The following is a 21,185-nucleotide window of genomic DNA, read 5'->3' as shown; positions in this document are numbered from 1 at the left end:
AGATTTGCATGTATACTTTCAGGATTTTTTAAAAAGCTTGGTCAGCATTTTCAGATAAAGAATCTTTTATCTGGCATACTGAAACCGCATTCTAGCTGTGGAATAAGAATACTGACAGGAGGTGTTAAGAGATTTGGAGAACCTTGAAATTATTTAAGTTTTAACAGGCCACAGAACTTGTTTGATTTAAAACACCTGTATTATTACAATTGTGAAACCAATGCTGCATGAGCCTTGCTTGATCTTTGCCTCAGTGAGACAGCCTTCAGATGCATTCTGTTCAGCACATCAGCTCACAGTTTTGACAGTAGTTCGTATTTTGTGCTTGCAGCACCATGAACTGAAAGAATTTCCCAAGGATCATTCTGAACTGCATCTCCCACCTCCAAAAGTGTTGCTTCTAGCACTGAGGCTTCATTGACTTGTAAAGTAAAACAATATGAGCAGCTGAGAAGGCTCCCTTTCCATTAAAGGTGAGATTAAAAAAAAACCCACCATACAGATTTCCTCCAAAATGGGAAGCACTGATGAACAGATGCACATGTATATACCACCACCTGATCATTAGATGGTACTCTGCAAATACCTGCAATGCAATTTCACAAACATTTGGGCTACTAAGCCTAGCTGGTTCTTCAAGCAGGAGCTGGTCAAACAGGGCAGGACTTCAACACCAAATTTATCCCTATGTGTACACAATCTGTCTGTTCTCTCCCCCCCCTCCCCCAAATGTTTCTCGCAGAATCTGAGTTGGTTCTGGGATTTCAATTGCAAGACAGGAATAAACTCCTCTCATTACTGACCAGTATATATAACGTGTTCAAAGGCTTTCTGAGGGTAGGTATTGAGGCAGCTCGCACTAATGAAGATTTGTAAGTGCAGGAAGAGATAACTTCTTAAGTCTTCTGTAATTTGTTTTTTTCTTTAAATCAAGCAGAGGAAATCACATGCAAGGAATGCCACATAATGCAAGACTAGGATTGCATATGTGGCCATTGAGACAGCAGGACATGCACAAGGCAAGGTACAAAACCCACCTTATCGTGTATAAATACAAGCATCGTCATTGCATTCTCAAGTTTTTTAGCTGCAAATGTATCCAAACGTCACCTCCCAGATAATACAATGTAACAAGGGGAATAATAAATCATCTATCAAAAGGTAAAACATTAAATAAGAACTTACTCCACAACAATTGCATGGCTTCTTGAAAGATGTACAATACAGTTCAAAATATTTGGAGCTCAAGGCAAGAATCATCAGAAATATTCAAGGCATATATGATAAGAAAAGCCAGACGAGATTTTCATAATCTTTCGCCTATAAAATATATGGATGCCAGAAAGAAAATAGCCCCTATAGAACCATAATGTTCTCCATAAGGTTTTACCTGTAACATAAAATATCTTTAATCTCTCTTCTCAACAAAGGCATCCATAAATGCATGAAAAAGAAAATGGATGCTATGCTCCTATTTTGAGCTATGAAGATTTGCAAATAAAACAAAGATACACCTAAATTCATAGACTGACATCCTTAAATTGGATTAAGCAAGCAAATAATTTTAAGTAGCTTTAATAATATTCAAGGCTTCTTGTATTACACAGAATACTGTCCTGTCTTTGATACAGTTATATGCTAATGTGTCCTTACTGGCACCAGTTTAAACAGCAGCAAGCCATGAATAATGCTACTATGGTACATCATTCCATAAGTCATTTTCTGAACTGGCTGTAGTAGCAATTTTCCCAGTTATGGGTCTGTTGTTTAGTGCATTTTTGGCTACAACTCTGCACACTGTCATTACAGTTTTGAAATACAAAAGATTCTACCAACAGCCAAAAAAAAGACACTGCAATTCAAAGTTAAGAATGCTAGTAGATTCATGCATGGACAGAAAGACAGAAGCCAGTGAACTGCACCTTCCAGTACACACTCTCATCAGAGTTACTTAAACATGGAACATTTTATAGACTAGGTTGGTTGCCTTTTAATATTGCATACTTTACCGAGGTTATCACTTGACCTGTGACTACACTATTTAAAGCCAATTAAATACTGACATAGGCGAGGACAGATGGAGAAAACACACCAAAATGCTTGTATTTGTCCATATGAATCTATTGTGTTATTTAATGAATTTCTAAAAGAACCCAAAACCACTTACTGTCTTGAGATAAACAGAGTTCTTTTTATCTCATGCACAGAAGAAATTAATTGGTCTGACTACAATGAGAGATAAAAGTGATTCTCTATTAGTCCGTTTATAACGAGCATCACATACAGTGCAGATGTATAAATCAGAGCACAAATTCAGCTTCATGTTCTTCACTTCATTTTACTTACCATCAGTTCCTATTTTACTTTTAAGGTCAGTACAAGACTGAAAAGACACAAGAAAAGACTGAATATTGAAGAATACTTCTTTAGTCATTAGTTGTTTGCAATTTTAATGGCGTTAGCACATTTTTGAAGCATAAACTAGTTAGCTTTACAATGTTCAAATACTGTTAATCTTAAAAGACTGCTCATTTGAAGCCTGCACTCTCCCACTCCCCACTCCATTTACAAACTGCCCCTACTCCCTTACACTTGATGCCTTGTTTGCAGTGTCTTGGTCAGGATACAAATAGAGTGGGCTCTGCAATGAATTTGCTCTTGGAGGTGGTTGTGTAGTTGTCAGTCTTTCAGAATTTCCTGGAGAATTCTCCCTCCACCTTGGACTTGCCCGCTCTTCAGACATTTCCCACACAGATGGGCATGGGGAGGTAAAATTCATGGTGGATCGTGAGAGGTAGTTCTCCTGAAGACCTTCTTCTTGGAGGCACCTGTTAGAAAGCACTTCTTTTTCTTTGGAGTTTCGCCATTTCATCCTTCGATTCTGAAACCAGATTTTCACCTGTTTGCAAGTTAACAAGAGTTTATTATCATTCTTTGCTTTAAACAACTTTCCCCTAACAAGTGGTTTTTTTCCTTTCCATCCTCTTAGTTTCACATTCCTTCCTTATTTGTTGTTACAGTAGAGAACCAGTGAAGCCAGCTAACTGACACTATCGGAGGATTTTCCCATCACTATTTACTACACCTAGAACAAATAATCTCCTTGAATTTCACCACCTATAACAGATGATTACTTAGCTTAGGCTGGAAAATGGACAGCCCAATAGCTAGGGATAGAAGAGTTTCCTACAAGCAACATCCTTCTAGACAGAAGATAATTCCCAGAGAAAATTAGTATCATCATTCAGAAAACTAAGTGATATTACTGGTGGTGTGAGGGCCTCCATTAAAAAGAGGCTGTAAGAATCATGACTGTCCCTTTCACAAACGTAGCTAAAATCAGGTTGGCCATACAGCTTTGAAAAACATGTTGTGACATAGGAGACGGGATTGAGAATTTAAAGACATTTTGTCTACCTGACTACAGTTTTCCAGAAGTTGCCTAGAACACATGTGATTTTGAGACAAAATCAACTTTTCAAAAACTTTGAGTTGCAACTCTTAAACACAAGGATTCAAAGGCATTTATGAAATGCTGGGGAAAGCTTGGGGGAATATACAATCAGGAACTGGTTTTACAGGAAAAGAAAGGTGAGGGTGATCAATCAAATTATTCAGATTGTGCACTCTTTTCCCTTAAACATTTGCATTTAGATCTAATATTCAGATACTTGATATGAAGACAAAGGGGGTGTGGTTTCAAAGGTTTGAGAATCATTGCCTTAGATTACATATACTGTTCCTCCAGCATAACTGGTCAGAAAATTGGAGTAACCTTCACAGCAACTTCTCTTCCTTTCATGAGGGGAATAAAAAAAGAGATGAATATCATCTGGTCTGTCACAATCAAAAAATTGTATTCTTGTAGTGGTACTGGTTATCTATGTATCATTACATTATATTTTACACACCCAAGGTCTCTTGAATAACAGAAAATAATCTCGAGGAAATAACTTCAATACTAGGAATTTGATTACATTTTGGGAATTTTTTTAGGCAGCACACTGGTGAGTGCACATTTCCATTGAAATAGTTTTCCTGCAGAGATTACAGTTCTGTACATCACACTGAGAAACACCACACTCTGCTTGTTTTTGTGTTTATTGTTGCAGTGTTTGCAACAGTGTCAGAGTCATCGGGTTGCAAGGAACCACCACAGACCACCAGATCTAACCTCCTGTGCAAACTGAAGCCAACTGCAAAGTTAGATCAAATTGTTGAGAGCCTTTCAAGTTCTGAAAATCTCCAAGACAGAGATGACAAGAGCTCTCATCACCACTCCCATACTTTTCTGTCCCCCAGACAGCTTCTGCACACGTATGTTAAGCACTTTCACTCCTACTGCACACAAAGAAACAGAATTGTACTGTCACCTCTCAGTATTTCATCTGCGATCTAGAGGGTTGCATCTACTCCAGCACCTTCAGAATCCTACCTGTCAGCAACTACCAAGTTCATTTTCTGTTGTTACATGCCCTCACAAAGTTTTTTTTTCCTCCCAGTTTCTTTCAGATTTTGTGCTCTTCAAGCCAGGCATTTTTCCTTTGTTTTTATCTGCAGATAGGTGAGGCCCCGAAGATTCCAGATTGGGCTACTGCTGCTCAGAACCACTATTAATGTAGCTGTTCAGTCAGAACAGCTCACTGGAGGCATTAGACCCTCAGCTAAACTCTAAAATCCTGCAGTAGACCAACTCAGATTCATGCAAAAAATCCCATGAAATGTGAATTGGCAAGTAAAATGGGAGTGTTTTAGAAGGTCACCCTGCAAAGCTTTTCTTCTTATTGTATCTCTCAGCTCTGAAAATCTCCTTCTTTGTGCAGTCAAGTGTCTTTCCATAGGAATGGTTGCCTGTCTCTTTGGGCAGAACAGTTCCAGAGGAAGTGCTGTGACTGCGTTGTCCCTAGTTATTAATCTGTGAGTGCAAAGGGTGCTCAGTGGAATAAAGGAATGATCTATGCTCACATGTTTTATCTACTGCCTTTAGAGCAATGGGATGGAGCAGTTTCCTCCCCCAAAGCTTCCAAGGGGGCTCTGTTGGACAGCAAAAAAAGAGAGTTGTGAATGAAACACAGAGGTCATGGTTCTTTGTGTGAAAAATGGAGACATCAATTTTTGAATGCATACATACAGGAAATAAACCAGGAAACTGTTCAAGTATTCCCTGGTTTAAACTGCCATTGATTTATTGAGGTCTTTGCAGATAAAAGAGCAGATAAAAGAGCTCCAGGCTGCCCCTGCACTGTTCAATTTTCCTCCTTCAAAGCCATTTTAAAGATTTTTCCCCAAAAGGACATTCTTTACCTGAGACTCCTTTAGACCCAGGTTAAGGGCCAGTTTCTTCCTGTCTGTTTTACTAATATACTTCTGCTTCTGGAACATTTTCTCCAAAGCTTTCCTCTGGTCTTCAGAAAAGACAGCTCTTCTTAATATGCCTCTCCGGGATTTGGAGTTAGACTCCTGGGTCAGAAGAGGCAGCACACTTTCCTCTCCTAGTGGAAATAGATGAGAATTTCCCATTACATCTATCACGTATCAAAGAAATATTAAGTGCTGTTCATTATAACGTTTGCAGACTCTTGTCCCACTTTTGATTTGTTGGTGTTATAAGTGTGTTGTAATGCTTCAATCATGTTCATTAAGGATTAAATCCTTGCTTGCAACTAGAGGTGTTGTCAGTAGTCAAGAGTCTCCCCCTGACATGGTACAAAGAAAATCAGATGAGTTCATAGAGGAATATTAGGACAGAGCCCATGCTACTGCAAAATTCAAATACAGTCAGGGAGGAACTTCACTTTTCTTTGCCTGTCATCATCACTGAATAAACTGCAACTAGTTTTCCTATGAGTTTATTTACTCCTTGTGTGGAATGTAAAATGAAAGAAAAGTGGTCTGTAATAGTGATTCAAAGAAACTAAACAGCCTTTCCTCTTTTTTTTTTTTTTTTTTTTTTTTTTTTTTTTTTTTTTTTTTACTAATGAAAGGGTTTCAGAGTGATCTATTTCTCAGAAAATCCCTGATCATTCACTTAGTTATTCTGGAAACTACAGCAATTTCTATATTAGAGGATTTGGAGAGTACTTGGACTTACTCCTTTCAGCCTCCTTTGACATCTCATAACACATCCTGGGAGGGCAGTTTTCAGTGAATACAATCACATCCCCTCAATGCACACCTAGAGGGAGCCCTACCCTGGAAAACAGCCTACAGCCTCAAAGCTGAGGGACAGAGCTGCAGTGAAGAAGTGTACACACAAAGAGCACAGAAACCCCAAGATACATCTCTTGTGTTCCTCATACCCAATAAAACCTAAAGCCATAGTGTTTTCCCATGCTCCCTGTCCCTTAGAAAGATACGGTGTATGAGAAGCAGTTCTTGGTGAGGCTTCATATGCTTCCAGTGCACCCAGCTTCCTCAAATACTCAGGAAGCAGGAGCAGGGATCAGTTGAATAGGGCCCATCATCACGCATGGCATGTGATAATTAGGGAGATGCAAGCAGGCCAGGAAACAGGTGCACTTTGGCTCAGAAACCTGTGCCATGGCTGTACAGCCACTGACACCTACCATCTTGATGTAGGAGTAGCAATTCAGATGCAAGCTGCCCTCCTGCTGTCCACCTTCTCAAGTCCATGGGCCTAGATTGCCCTTCCAGCTTATAGTTACACCAGCTGCAAGGTGTGCTGCTGCTCAATTCCTACAAAGGATCTGATCATCTTCATATCAGAGCCAAAAGCAAATTCCCCCTGAAAAGCAGATTTTCTAAAATACTAGACATTTTTTTTGTGTAGAAGTCTATCTATTCTGATCAGCTGCAATGGGGTGGGGGGGAAATTAAATACATTTTTTCAATTGATATAGTGCTCTTGAAAATACTAATGAAATCCAGATGCAGCTTCTACAAAATGTCCTTGGGGCTACACTACATTTCAATTTCTGTATATTATACATATATACACATGGGTATTTGTATCTTTAAACATCCTCATATACTGAGGATATCGTAATATAATGAAGTGTGTATCTGCATACCTTGCAAAGTTGACTAAATACTTTTGTAGCCATGTGTTACTGATTTGATATTACATACACTACCCCTGCATCCTGCTTCCAGCTCTGACCAGTAGAGCAGAGCATCAAAAGCTGAGCAAGTGTACAATGACTATTCCCTAAAATAACACTACCCCTCAAACTTAGTGAATTTAGGTACCTTTTTCCAGGCAGCCTCTGAGAAGTTTCTGCTGAATTGTCAGCCATTCTCAGGTTTACTGGATGGTATGGTCTGGCAGCAGCAGAACTGGTACCATCTCTCATCCCTACTGTGGGATGAGAGACACCAGCAAGGGAAGAGGCGTAACAGGGCTGGTCCTCACCTCCCAGCCACAGTTCCACAATGGAGTTGTCAGCCAAGGACAGAGGAAGCCAAATTATGTGACCCCTTAAAATTTGTCTTGCCTGGTTGGTTGTTAACAGTCAGTCAGCAAGGAAACAACCTCCTGCTGGAGACTCGAGGCAGAAATTAATTCCTGTACAGGCAGTATGTAGGGTGCAGCTTAACACCTATATTAGATGAATTTAATAGTGAGGCATCTTTACACTCTAAGGCACAATATATGATGGATTTTAAAAGATTAACTGAACAAAATTTAATGATGAGCAGAATGCTCAGAAGCATTAACAAACAGCCTATGGAGTAAAAAATCTGAAATCTACCACCAACTGAGTAGCCTAGAGAATTTCTTTAAAAATAAGCCATATTCTAAAAAGCATTCGAACTGTTACACAAAAACGAAATTTCAGTTTGTGGATTATAGGATTTTTCAGTGCAGCAGGATAGGCAGTATAAATATACATTTCAACAATTCCAGCAAAATTACATATGTCAGTTTGCAGCTCATCACTCTGAATATGCAGCAGGTTTAGTGTTCTGCTGACACAAATATGACCAACTATTTCCTATGTTACTGATTTGATTTTTGTTAAGTCTTTCCTTTGTATCCTAATATATAGTGATAAATGTCCTCTTAATCTGTGGAACAATTTTCATTTGCCTTCATGGCAGAGACCACCTTGAAGGAGCAAGTAAAAGCTTTAGTCATGGTTTCCATTTTTTCATTAGAATTCAATACATTCTAGTTAAATGGACAATTAATAGGTCACTTCCAAAATAGTAGTGTATCAGTCCTGGTTAATAAACAATCCCCACAGTTGATAATGGGCCTATGTATTCAGCAAGTCCCTGTATACACTCAGCTCATCCACTAAATCCCTTTTCAGGTAGACAGGGTTATATGGGAAGATGAGCTAGAATGAGTCTATAAAAGTCAGTTTCATTCACTGCTTTATTTTTCAGTCAAGTGCTTTAAATGGTGTCCAGAAAATCTCTTGGAATGTGAGACAGGAGAAAAGACTGGCATATAGAGTATTGCTTTATGGCTATACAAAAGGGCAACTGACCCTTGCCCAGGCCTTTTCAATGTGAAATGGTTCCTAAAGTTCATCTGCACAGTGAAAAATTGTGGTGAGGTCGCGTGTGGATGAGTAAAGTGAAAGTGGTGATTGGTCATGGTGCTGTCAGCCATTGTGGGAGAGCCGAGGCCATGTAAAACGCTCTGTGGGAAAGTGTCAGCCCCCTAAAGAGGTGCTCAGAAACTTGCAGCTCATTAAACTGCCAGCATTTGCTGCCTCACTTGTCAAGAATCATTCAACTTAGCAACTGTCCTTCTGAAACATTCATAAAAAGCATGCACTTTAGTCAGGAATAGTTTGAATGCATTTGTGATAAAAAAGTATATGCCAGAGCATGTATAAGCTCCCATTTTCATTTGGATTTGACAAGCAATTTGTGCTTTTTTTTTCTGTTTTGAAGAAAGAGGAAGAGTACTGCTTCTGTTTGCATTCCTGAGCCATAAGCACAAAATCATAACTGTCCATTCTTAAACTATTGCATGCAATCTTCCCAATCAAGGTTAAATTTAGTTTTGGATTAAATGGACTCTTAATCCTGAATGGATAGTGTACACTGGTCAAAATTCTCTTCAACATACTTCTTCAATTTTTTACATTATGATTACAAAAGAGAAACAAAATTAAACATGTGCACACATTTGACTGCTACAAAAAGAATGATTGTTGTATTTAAATAATGCTAAAGCTTCCTCAATCATAATTTATCCCTAACAAACATTAAAATGCAGCACACATTTTACGATCCTCCAGCTCTTTTCTTATTTGCAAGTATTTATTGACACTGATTTTTAAAAGAGTTACTGATTTTAAAGAATTGTTTCTAGCAAACTGAAAACAAGGCACTTTCCTAGGTTAGCTCTGTCTGGGTGTCTCAATGCCATTAGAAACCTCTCACAATTGCTCAGTGTACTTAAGTTTGATAAATCTTTGGAAGCCCTCTGAATAGGATTGCTGTGATTTTACTAAGGAATTAGCTGCTGCCATTGCATCACCAATTAGTTTTCCAGAACACATTAAATCCTGCTGCTTTGGTTTACAGAATAACTCAAGCATTACTGATGAAGCATAAAAACTTACTTGGAAAAGCAGTGGGGGATGCAGGGTGCTGACAGGACCCACCGCAGCATGCTGAGTAGAATGGCGGGGCTCGGAGAAAAAAGTGTTTGGAAAGAGCTGCAAAGAAAGCATAGATCTAATTGATTATCCATTGAGCTTAGGTGATATTCATAACAACAGTCCTCCAAAAAGTCAGTGTGTAAAGTCCTGCCCCACAAGCTCTTTTTCCTTTTTTCAACATGGTGATATTTTTAAGGCAAACAATGATAAACCAAGTAATTGCTCTTTAATTTAGCAAGGTTATTTTACATGTGTAGCTTAGCTATAATATGCAAAACTCTCCCTATATTTATAAGAATGAAGCTCTGCAGACTAGAAATTTCCTTCCTATAATTGCTGTAATTATGGGGGTTTTCCTAAATATTGGCATTGAACACATTGTTTCAATAATATGTTGTTGAAACAATGACAATAATGAATCTGAAAGTTATTTAAAATAACTCTAGTAAGCATGCCATCTTACAAAAAAAAAAAAAATCAGCTGGTACTCCAATGCTCAAGCACTCAAACCAATAACATCCTCAACAAGAAACCTTTTTGAATAAAATTTACAAAATGCCATGAGATGAAACAGCTGAGCTCTATAGGCACATACTACAGGGCCTGATTCTGTTATTCTGACTGTCATCTTAGTCTTGCTGGACAAGTGCTCTAAATTTAAACAAACCACTTGCTGAAGGCTCTGCTAGATACAACAAAAAAAAATCTGCAGTCAACTCACAGAATTAGGTAATATTTGGTAAATTTTTTACGGAATTTTTTAAATCGAAGTCTCTCACATCTAAAAAGAGCTTTCAAATCATGGAAAGGTCTTCATTATCTTCATTATCCCTTAATTTTTTTTCAATAAGGCTCATGGGCTTTTCCATTAAACTTAATTACCTATCAATTTCTTCTTGTACTACTCAACTATGAAACCTGGAATGTTTTTGTTTTGAAAAAGATACATCATTGCTAGAACTGTACACTTTTAAAATGTGATCAGCATCAAAACATCTATGTCTTTCTTGTTTTGGTTTAGGCAGAAAAAAAGTGGCTCTAGAGGCTGTACTGTAGTTGTCCAAATCTCCAGAAAAAAATCCCATTAAATAAAAAAAAAAGTAACTGTACACTTCAGTTAAAAAAAAAAAAAAGAAATCAACAATCAGAAAGAAAGGTAAATAGATAAATGTATCTAAGCCACGCTTCTAATTTTGAAAAGTTTTTCAACTGCAATTAAAAATAAAGATAATTCAAAATTAAGTTTCTGAGAATGTATTAGGACCTCAAAATAAGTTTTGTGACCCTTAAATTTGCTGTTATCCCAGAGCAAAAAAATTATTGCTGTAAAATATTTGCTTAAGAAGTAAGATGCAGGTGATATCCTCATGTAACTTTGAACGAAGAGGTTCCTGAGCTCACTCTTCAAGATTTAGTCTAGATCCTGGGGAATAAACAATGCCATGATGGCACTCTATGTCTATAGCCAACATGTATGCCCAGTTCATAATCTTTTTTAATGTGCTGCAGCTATACTGATGCACAGGTGAAATCTACATTATGTACATGAAACTACATCCCTACATCTACTGAAGCTGTTGCACTCAAACCAATGTGCAGCAGTTTTGCAGACTTATATAAGTAAAAAAACATGTGACATAATACAGGGATATTCAACTCTGTCTTGGGAGTTCTACATACAGAAAAATATTAATACTTCAACATAACATATCCAAGTATATTTTTATCTTTGATAAAACAACACAGTTCATCACATTAAATGGCTTCCACTACCTGTATGAAACTCCATTAACAGAATTAAAATTGTCCAGAATTATACTGGAATTATACCTGTAGAAATGACATAATACAGTTTTGAAAACAATATAGAGGATGGACTACCTATTATTTTCTTTTCACATATATCACAGTAACTCTACCAATATCTGTTGATCAAGAGACCTAAAGCAAACACACTTTGCTGTTCACACAAGGCTGAAAACTGCTGAGATGTCAGAATACTAATTATGCCATTTTTTGGCCAGAATGAGGTATACAGTAACCAAAAGGCAGCTGTTGCTCCCAAAGATGTAGAGGAACCTAAAGCAAGGGCAAAATCCTAATAATTTGTATTCAGGACACTTAAGCCTTTTTCTGCTTTATATCTTCATTTCATAAAACTGAGACTGTGTGGAACTAAGTTTTTCACAAAATTCAGTCTTTACAGGTTTAGTTTCACACATGCATGAAAAGTATCAAAGTATGATATAAGTTTCTTTTGGCACTCCAAAAACTGTATTATATGCCTTAAAAGAAAATGTATTGGATCGTATATACAGAAGTATTAAATACCTAGTTTTGTTGTTTTTTTTTTTTTTCCACAAAACAAATACTTTTGACACTGGTGCTGTATGCAAAATTTTAGTAATAATATTCACTACATTTACCTTTGTGAATAGAAATCGTTTTACAGACAATAAAATAATACTAAACATGTAAATGGACCTCAAGCTTATCTAGTGCTAAAACTCAGAAAGCAGTTCAGATATTGGTATTTTAAAATACACTGCCTGCTCTGAAAATATTCTAAATTGAAAAGCCCTTCCATTATAAAAAGTCATACTGACAATGAGATCGAAGTTTTCCTTCCAACTAGCCATCATCTTGAGAGTAAGGTTCCTAAATACAGTCCAGCTCAGTTACGCAACTTTGAAAATGGCTTATTATTAAGGACACTGTTTACTCTTTCTACTTCTACCACTGTGAAATAACTCAGTAAATAGTGTAGGCTATCAGGAAAGTGGGAAGGGGTGAAAGAAAAATGGCTGTTGAGGGAAAGTGAAACTGATGGTAAATTTCTGGTATTATCTATACAGGCTCCTTCACTGGACATGCTGCTAGTCTACTGAGGGGTTTTAAAGATAACTGATAAAAATGTGGTATCAACATGTGAAGAGAGCTGGAACACCTCCCAAAAAAAATTATTCAGAAAACTGCCTAGAGCCAGCTAACAAAACTAACAACAGGACCAGAAAGACCACAAGCTGCATGAACACTTCAAGTCTCCAAGTCCACATGAACTGCTTTCCACCATGACGTCTAGGTTCCAGCCCTTGCAGGAAACTTAAATATATTATCCGTAAAATTATCACATTTTATCTGAGAATCTTGGATGGTTTGTGCCCATAACATGGGCACACCTGCAATTTCCTACCTACATCCATTCTTGGCAATGTCTAAAGAAGGCTTTTGCAAAGTTGCAGGGAAGTTTCATGTCATGAAGAGCTTCCCTGAAAACAGTCCTGCAGTAGCTCTGCCAGCTTAGTGATCCAGCTGAGCTGTGTTTCTGCTCCCGAACCACAAGCCCTGGACCTCATGATGAGTCATGGCTCTTTCCCTAGCAGTTACTGTCCTTAGAGTGCAATGTTCCAGCAGCAGTTGTGCTCCCCCAAAGCATTTCAACCAGCTGAAGAGGAGCCTCCAACTGCAAGAACAAAGCAGCAGCCACTGCCATATCCCACCCAAAAGCAACTGCCATCACATGGAACTGGAAAAACTTCCTGCAAGAGCCTGTGGTGCAGGACCCTTCAGAACAGGCTTTCCTGTACTCCCAAAGTTACCATTTGCTTCCTATTTATTCCTGTAAAACACAACCACGTGAATGCTCAAAGGAAGTCAAGCCAAAAGGGCAAAGCAGAGTAGCATCCACAGATCAGTTTTTAACAATTGCCAAACATTCATAGAAAGGGTTTTAAAGTTCTAAATATATATTTTTTTAATTTCTACACAAAACATGGATGCAAGAAGTGGGATTGCATTTTTATGTTGAGTCGTGGTGAAGCTTTCAAAAATTGGCAGAGCAGCCCCCAAAATGGGCTTGAAATGTGCTAACAGCATAATCACTTACATCTACAGCAATGTAATGGCCAAGAGCATCACACTGCAGATTATCTGAAACCACATTAATCACTGTCAGTTTTCAGAGGCATCATTCACATGCCTAATTATTATGTTGTAATTTGCTGTACATGATTTTCACCACCTGAGGAAATACACCAGCCTGAGGCTGGTGACAATACATGGTCAGATCTCACCTCTACAACCCAAAGCAACATCCAAACTCCACAATGTTTGCCAAAGACCCCATGGGTACCCTGGTGTCAGGAGTAAAAGTAGCTTCTACCCTCTCCATGCCTCCTATAAAGCCTTGCTATTGAGAAGATGGGAATCTACCTGTGGATTTACCAGCTTTTTTTTCTGGCTTTGTCTTTCCTCAGGATGCCCATGTACTAGTGTGCCTCAGCACTTTATGATTACCAGTTCTTGTCAAAACAGGCATCACTGTTAGTTCTCTGTCTAAAAGTTCACTGTCTTGCCCAAGTTCCTTGTCTGGGCCTCCTGTATAGTCAATGAGAAGAGATAAGTAGCTCTACATAACAATTCATCACCTTAAAACAGACACAGAAGGTGTCTCATCCTCTGGATGCATCTCTCTGTATTGACTACAGCTTAGACAAGACACCTACTTTTTATTGAAAGCTGAATTACCATGACATTCTTATCTGTCATTCTTCTTATCCCCACATTCTTCTTATCCCTCTTATCCCATCAAAAGAATACTATCATCTGTACAGCCATAATGTCTCTAAAAAATGTAAAAATTCAGCAAGAAAGTAATTAGTTATTTTGTTTGTTTTTCAACATATTACAATTTGTTTAGAAATTGTTTCCTCAAGCATGGCAAAATTAAGGTCAGCTGCTGCAAGCTGGCATTTCACTGTTTTTTCATTGTTGCAGCACTAATTCAAAATCTTACAATAAGCCAAAATGCATAATTTATTCCTATATTATGCACTGATTAGCCATAATTTTTTACCTGGAACAGTCTTTACTTGTTGCAGCATTGCCAGCTCCAAACAGACAAAAGTCTCAAGATAATATAAATAGTGTGAGAATAAAAAAATAACACATGGTCAGTTCTTTTTTCTTTTTTTTTTTTTTTTAAGGGGTTTAGTATTTTTACATTTGTACAAGGAAATACTTTTTCAAGTTGAAACTTGAGATATTCACATAGTCACAAGGAGGAACATTCTCAACACACATTCAGAATACCTCAAGAGAATTATGCGCTACAACTGCAGACAAAAGCAGCCTCTCATGAAAAATTTTCATAAGCTTTTCAGCACAAAGCAAAAGCCACTTCTCCAGAGTGACAACTCACCTCAAAGAAACAGAGTCCAGGAAACTGAAAATATTTGGATGTATAATTTTATAAATACCAGGGTCTACATAATTGACATTTGAAACAGCCTCCAACTGCTTTATATACCTGCAGTTGTTTTCATTAAAAAAAAAAAAAAATCTTCCCTTTCTGCTGTGGGGTCATGACTGACCACAAAAGTACCATGTAAAACATAAGTTATTTTGCAGAGCTGCTCTATAAAAGAATGCAAATCACCTTCAGAGGGTAATGGAAGCAGAGAATTTGCCTTCCAAAATTTAGGAGGATTTTTTTAACAGAAAAAAAATACAGACATAGTACAATAAAACCTGAAATCTGCACTTGAGTTTGCCCGATGAGATTAATCCTTACCACGGCCATGTGTTTTCTAAAATCATGAGGAATATACTATAGGATTTCAGAAGACCAGTTCTTTCTGCTGTACAAAATACATTTTACAGAAGTTCATTCACTAACTGCAGGCATGCATGACTGATACCATGGTTTCAAATCAATTTCTTTTCTACAAACTCCACCACTTGTCTTTCCTAGCGAAGCTCTGAGATCTTCTGGTAGCATCTAAATCTTGCCAAGGACCAAACTCGGGATCCTCTTCCTTCTAAGAGATGGCACCACGAGAGTAGCCAAAGGAAGGAGCAGTGTCCAGCCAGTGCTCATACTCCTCACTGAGCACAGACTGCCAGACTAGTGGCTGGGTCGGAGAGTAGCTGGCACTAGTCTAGCTCTGGCAACCTCACAATGAGGACAACAGTTTGTCCTCTAAAAGCCATTTTGCAGCCACTCTTAAAATATGCTGGGCATTCCAGACCAATTCTATTAAATGGCTCACAAAGTTAACTGGAAACAGGAAACGTGCTAGTCTGTGATTCCTAATACTTACAAAAACTTCTTTGCTTCCAAAGACAAACTTTCAAAACAATTACAGTGTCTCGGTGCTCCTAGTAATCAGGGAATAAGAAAAGATGCCAAATACATCTCCCCACCTTAAAGAAACTTTCTATCTCCAGAAAACACCAACAAAACAAGAAAATCCTAAAACTTGTCAGTCACCTTGTTGCCTGAGTTAGATGAGTCAAGACAAAACATTGGGCTCTTTCCTGTCTTTTATTTTACTGAAAGCTAGTGTTATATGTCGCTTGAGGACACAGCTTGGCTGCCAGTTGGCTTGAAATCAATAACAAGCATTAATTCACTAAGAGGTCCAAATGAAAGAAAAAATATCACTTAAATTTCAGTAATTTAATTATCTCCTGGTTGTCATAAAGAAACACAAGACACTTTATTAAGTATGGGAAATAAGATATGTTTGACTCAAGTAAGTATTAAGGATAGAATTGGTGTCATCACCTGAGAAGGAAAAAATTGACATAATTTTTCAGAGACCTAGCCTGCAGAAGATTTGGTTTAATTTCCTTGCAATACTACCAGTTTTCTGTATTATCTTAGGTAAGTCACCTTATTTCTTTTTGCTCCAGCTTCTCCTCTACACAATAGAAATCTCTCCCATCTCACTGGCACAATGTGATGATAACTGCATCAAAATGTAAAATACCCAAACGTTACAAAAAGAAAAGACACATCTATAGCACAAATGTATCTGGATATGTATAAAGTACTATATAGCTCTTCTGATTTCTTTTGTGTTACATGTGCTGTCCTTCATTCTGCTCTTGTATTCTGATGTTTTAGGCAAAAGTCCCCTAAGACAAATTTCTCAGCAGGTCTTACAATGGAATTATCTCACTGTTTGTTTTGTTGCAGTTTTCAATCTCCTTTCTCTGTTCATCTACAAAAATGCCAAAATTAAAGCAGAAAGTCAGATTCTTTCCACATGACCATATTCATGCTGTAAAGCACTTACTGTCAACCTCCACCAGGACAAATTACTTAAGAAGAGCAGAGATATTTAGAAAAATTATTTCAGGTAGCACAGTAATTTCACATTTCCCAAGGAGGTCACTCAGCTCTAGTGCCAGCCAATACTTCTGGAAACTAAGTCATGAGGAAATATTTGGAGTGGACCTCTTTACAGCACCTGTACTACAAGATAGAGCATCTCAGCATCATCTGGCCAATTTTTATGTGTCAGAAAACACTGAAGAAAACTGTCAAGTCTTCTAATTTATCCAGAAGAGAGCAATAGGCTTGGAGTCAAGGGACTAAAACCCAGATTAGCAAGAAGAAATTGAGGACAGCAAAGAGCAAAGGGGCTTCAGGTGAAGTGCAAGAAAGCCTGGGGGAATTCCAAGCCAGTACAAATTGGCATACCACTGCAGAAGGCTCATGAGTTTATCGTATAGCAGTAATGCTCCTTCTGCTTTTCCTTCCTAATTTTTACGTAACATGCTCTTTGTTCATGTTCTTCCTAAATGAAACCAAACTAATTTCAAACACCTGCAATGATTACATTTAATTTTTAAAAATGTATATAATGATGGAAAGTGATTATTTAAACTTTTACAGACAACAAATATACTTATTTCTACCATGCTCATTAGATGATGTGACATTTAGGGTATGACACTTCCTGAGTACTTGTTCCGTTTTTTATTCACAATAATTTTGCAGGAGATATACATAAAATACACATGCAGATGAGCACTTGAAATAGTCCAACTAATACTTTGAAACCTGTAAATTATGGGAAGGAAACTTGCTGATACAAGTCAGTTGCTGAGGAGTTATAAAAGGAAAAATCACCATGATCAGATAGCCCAGATCAAGAATGCCATCCCACCTGATCTCCTTTGCCACCATGGATAAAGTGTTTTCCAATTTACAGAAAGAATACAGGATTTACATTCTTTAGCACTTTTATGGAGTGTTAAAAGGTACCCTAAAATGGAGTGCTTTCTTCACATCTTTCCTTTGGATACTTACAAAAAGGTTCAGCTTATTCAGTTAAGTCCTTGGTGTGATTTTACACTTCGTTCTTTTTGAGAACTTTTGGTGACCTCACCAGAATTTGGGACTACATGAGTCATACACTGTTACACTGTTTCCAAAAAGTCTGGTACTTTTTCAATTTCCCTTTTTTTTTTTTTTTTAATTAAAAAATAAAAGAAAACTTGGCTTATGCCAAGCTAATTTATTAGGGGACTTTTAATCCCTGCATGATCTATAAAGCACTTGCTAGTTCAGAAAGATTTTTTGAAAAAAACTTGCTTTATCATTTTCAATATTCTTAAAACTTCGAGAAAGATTTTCCAAAATGCCACGTGATTTGGGGGTTCCAAATATGAGTTTATCCTTAAAAAAAAATAAAAAATCAGTAAATTAAAAAACCCTACCTAGCACAAATTCCTTAGTTAAAATATCTTCACTAGTCCCTGAAGGCTAAAATTTTTGTTCTGTCAAAATGCTCCTTTGCCCTATCACTGTATAAACAAGAAACATTACACACAGCCTGACCACCCCAGCTCTACTCACAAATGCAGTGTCTGGTCTGAACAGTTTCCTCAGTATACGCCTACACTAGAGACAAGAGACTCCTTAGAAACCACAAACTGGCTCAGCAAGACAGTTACAATCTAATTCAAATTTGTGAATGTTGAGGCAACCAAGTGTCCTCACCACTTTAAGACATACAAGTGAGATCAGAATCAACAGATCCCTGTTAGAATATAAAAGTCATTGTCGCAAGTGTACAGTCACAGGAGAATTTTCTTCTGGGTACACAATGACTGAGGAAACACTAGTACTTCTCCCTGCTCAAATCTAAGAGCCTGGTGCATTTGCCAAGATCTGTGGGAGCTGTGGAATCAGAAGAAGAATAGGACTGGACTCCAAATCACTAGGCAGACTTACCACACTAAAATCACAACTACTACTATGGGTCGATCAAAACAAGAAATAATCCTGGAAACAAGCATTTACAAAACTTGACATTCGGAAACTTCTGCAGCAATTTACCTATAGCTCTTTAAAAAAAACCAAACAAAAACCCAGACAAACAAACTAACAACAACAAATAAAACCCAACAAAATACCTTTACTTCTAGCAAACAAGCGTGCTGGGGCATCTGCTATCTCTCTACAAATAAGTATAGCATTTTCTCTAGAACTTTTTTTCAGGATAAGGGCAAGGGGCTGGCAAGGATAATATTCATCGAATTTCAGGAAGATGATACTTGTCCTGTTCCCTGGCCGAGCCTATAGTTAAAACAAACACCTTTAAGTAACTGATAATGCTTAAGGTAACACTTACCTGAGAGGTCAGGAACGTTCAGAAACGTTATTGTACACTTTGACTCTGTCCTGCCTACCTTTAAAGTACATAATGCTAAAGGATCAAATATGCTTTGGATTTTGAAGAACAATTTGCAGGATCTAACTGAAATAAAATTATGTTTGAAAACAATTACTTCTGTTTTCAAAACAAGTCTTTTGGTTTCACATTTCAAAGACTTAATTCAATAAATACAGTTCTGCTTGTCTGATTTTCATTTTAAATGCAATTAAAACTGCATGACCATAAATAAAAATTCTTAAAATACCGCATAATACTGAAATAATTTATGCATTCTAATAGAAAAGTAAAATATGATATAGATAGTGAGTCTAATACCAAATTTAATTAATTGACTACAATCAGTTCCATAACTAACAGAAGTACACATTTCTTACAATATGTTACTCATGCCCAGACAAAATCTATTTATACGAAAATCGGCACATACAAGAAACTGAATAGGTTTTGAAAACCTGTTTGTCTCCAATTCCATGGCCCGGATTCCTGCGGGCCCCCGGCGGCCGCGAGCTGGTCCCCATCGCCCGGCAGGGCGCTGGCTCTCAGTGTGACACCGGGACGAACGGCTGATAACGCACCTTTACAGCTCTTTAAAACGTTTTTTTATTTTTCCCCCGTCCCTGGTTTTGTCAAAACTTCCAGAAAATTGTCTGTTCTACATGGCTTAATTCTCCTTTTGACAGGAGGAGCTGGATCCTCCACGCCTTGCTGTCCCGCACGGCAGGGCGTGTAGAGAAAGGGGCTGCTGCCTCCAGAGCTATCGCTACTTAGGAGGATGGGACCGCTCGCCTTCCTCCCAAAACTTGCAATTTCAGACTTTCCCGGAGCGCAAGTTGGCGGCGAAGCTTCTAACACCCCTTGAGGCTGCGGGACGTCAAGATCTGAAAGTACTGCGATTTAACATCACCCGACGCGGCCATCACAGGGCTCTGCCGCGCTCTCTGCACCCACAGGTGCGCCGGCCGGCCGCACTCGGAAGCCGCCGCCCGGCGTCCCGCACCACCCGCTCCTCGGCGTCCCGTTGACAGCGGTAGGGCGAGACCCTCGGCCGGAGCCCTGGGCGCAGCCCCCACCGCGCCCCGGCGGCACGGTACCCAGCGGGGCTCGGCGTCCCGCCGCCGCCTGCGGGCTCCTCGGAGCGTCCGCGCCTCTCCTGCCGCCGTCTCCGCCGTGCGGAGCGCGGGGCCGAGCCCTCGGAAAGCCCCTCGGTCCCATCTCCCCGGCGGCAAGACGCAGGAGGGGCCGGCGCTCACCTGTGGCTGCCGGCGGGAAGATGCCGCCTCTCTCCGCCGCCGCGGCCCGCGCTGGCGGGCGGCCGCCGTCCGCCGCAGAGGGGTTGAGCACTTGGAAAGCCCATCTCGCCGGGAAGGGACCCCCTGAGGGGTTGATTTGTTCCGCCGCGGGGCACAGCTTGAGGGGCACGGGGTTGGCGGGGAGGGGACGGAGCTGGGCAGGGCTCGGCGCCCCGGCCCGCAGCAAGTTCTCGATGAGGAAACTTTTGCCCAGGTTGCCGAAACCTGGCGCCGCCGGCAGGTTGAGGAGAGCCGAGGAGCCCACCAGGTCCCAGTAAAAGGCGCTGGGCAGCATAGCGAGAGTTTCTACCCTCCTCGCCCTGCCCAGCCCGGCCCGGCCGCCGCGGCCCCTCACTGGGCTGGGACGGGGCGCCGGGCTATGGGGCCGGGCGGGCCGGCGGGGCGCCTCCCCGAGGGCTGTGGGGAGCGGAGCGGAGGGCTCGGTGAGGCCGTCCGTGGAGACGCCGCGCCTCTCCGCCGGGCTGGAAGGTGTGTCCAAGCGCATTCATTATGTCAGCCGGGGACGAGGAGTGATGGACGCGGCCAACAATGCCGTCTTGCCCAGCAGCCCCCCGGGGCGGGGGCAGGGCGGGGAGCTGAGGTGGCTGTCCCGCCGTGCCCGCCCCGACATGGCGGCGGGTCGCGTCTCCCGCTGCGGGGTGCACCTGTGCGAGGGGACGGGAGGGGAAGGGAAAGGCCGCTGGCCTCCGTCCCGGCGGGGAAGTGGCTCCGGTACTGGCCGCGGAGAGATCATGTCGACCTAATGATCCCATGAGGTAATGGGAAGATAGTCATTAGCTCACTCCCTCTGGGCATTTTTATCTGGCCTTTTTTTTTTT

General features: G+C 39.9%; 1 protein-coding gene across 1 annotated transcript; it reads right to left on the bottom strand.

Annotated features, from left to right (window-relative positions):
- Nucleotides 1-1,559: 1,559 nt before the first annotated feature.
- DBX2 (developing brain homeobox 2) lies at nucleotides 1,560-20,948 on the bottom strand. The gene is made up of 4 exons (XM_053977918.1): nucleotides 20,308-20,948; nucleotides 9,546-9,641; nucleotides 5,305-5,492; nucleotides 1,560-2,899 (listed from the first exon to the last, which is right to left on the bottom strand). The coding sequence occupies exons 1-4, from the start codon at nucleotides 20,849-20,851 to the stop codon at nucleotides 2,579-2,581; spliced, it is 1,149 nt and encodes a 382-aa protein (XP_053833893.1). The 5' UTR covers nucleotides 20,852-20,948; the 3' UTR covers nucleotides 1,560-2,578.
- Between the last annotated feature and the right edge of the window lie 237 nt (nucleotides 20,949-21,185).

Source organism: Vidua macroura, chromosome 5 (assembly GCF_024509145.1).
Source record: "Vidua macroura isolate BioBank_ID:100142 chromosome 5, ASM2450914v1, whole genome shotgun sequence".
Taxonomy (NCBI): Eukaryota; Metazoa; Chordata; class Aves; order Passeriformes; family Viduidae; genus Vidua; species Vidua macroura.
Note: the sequence above shows the minus strand (reverse complement) of the source record. Positions and strands in the feature narration are given on the sequence as shown.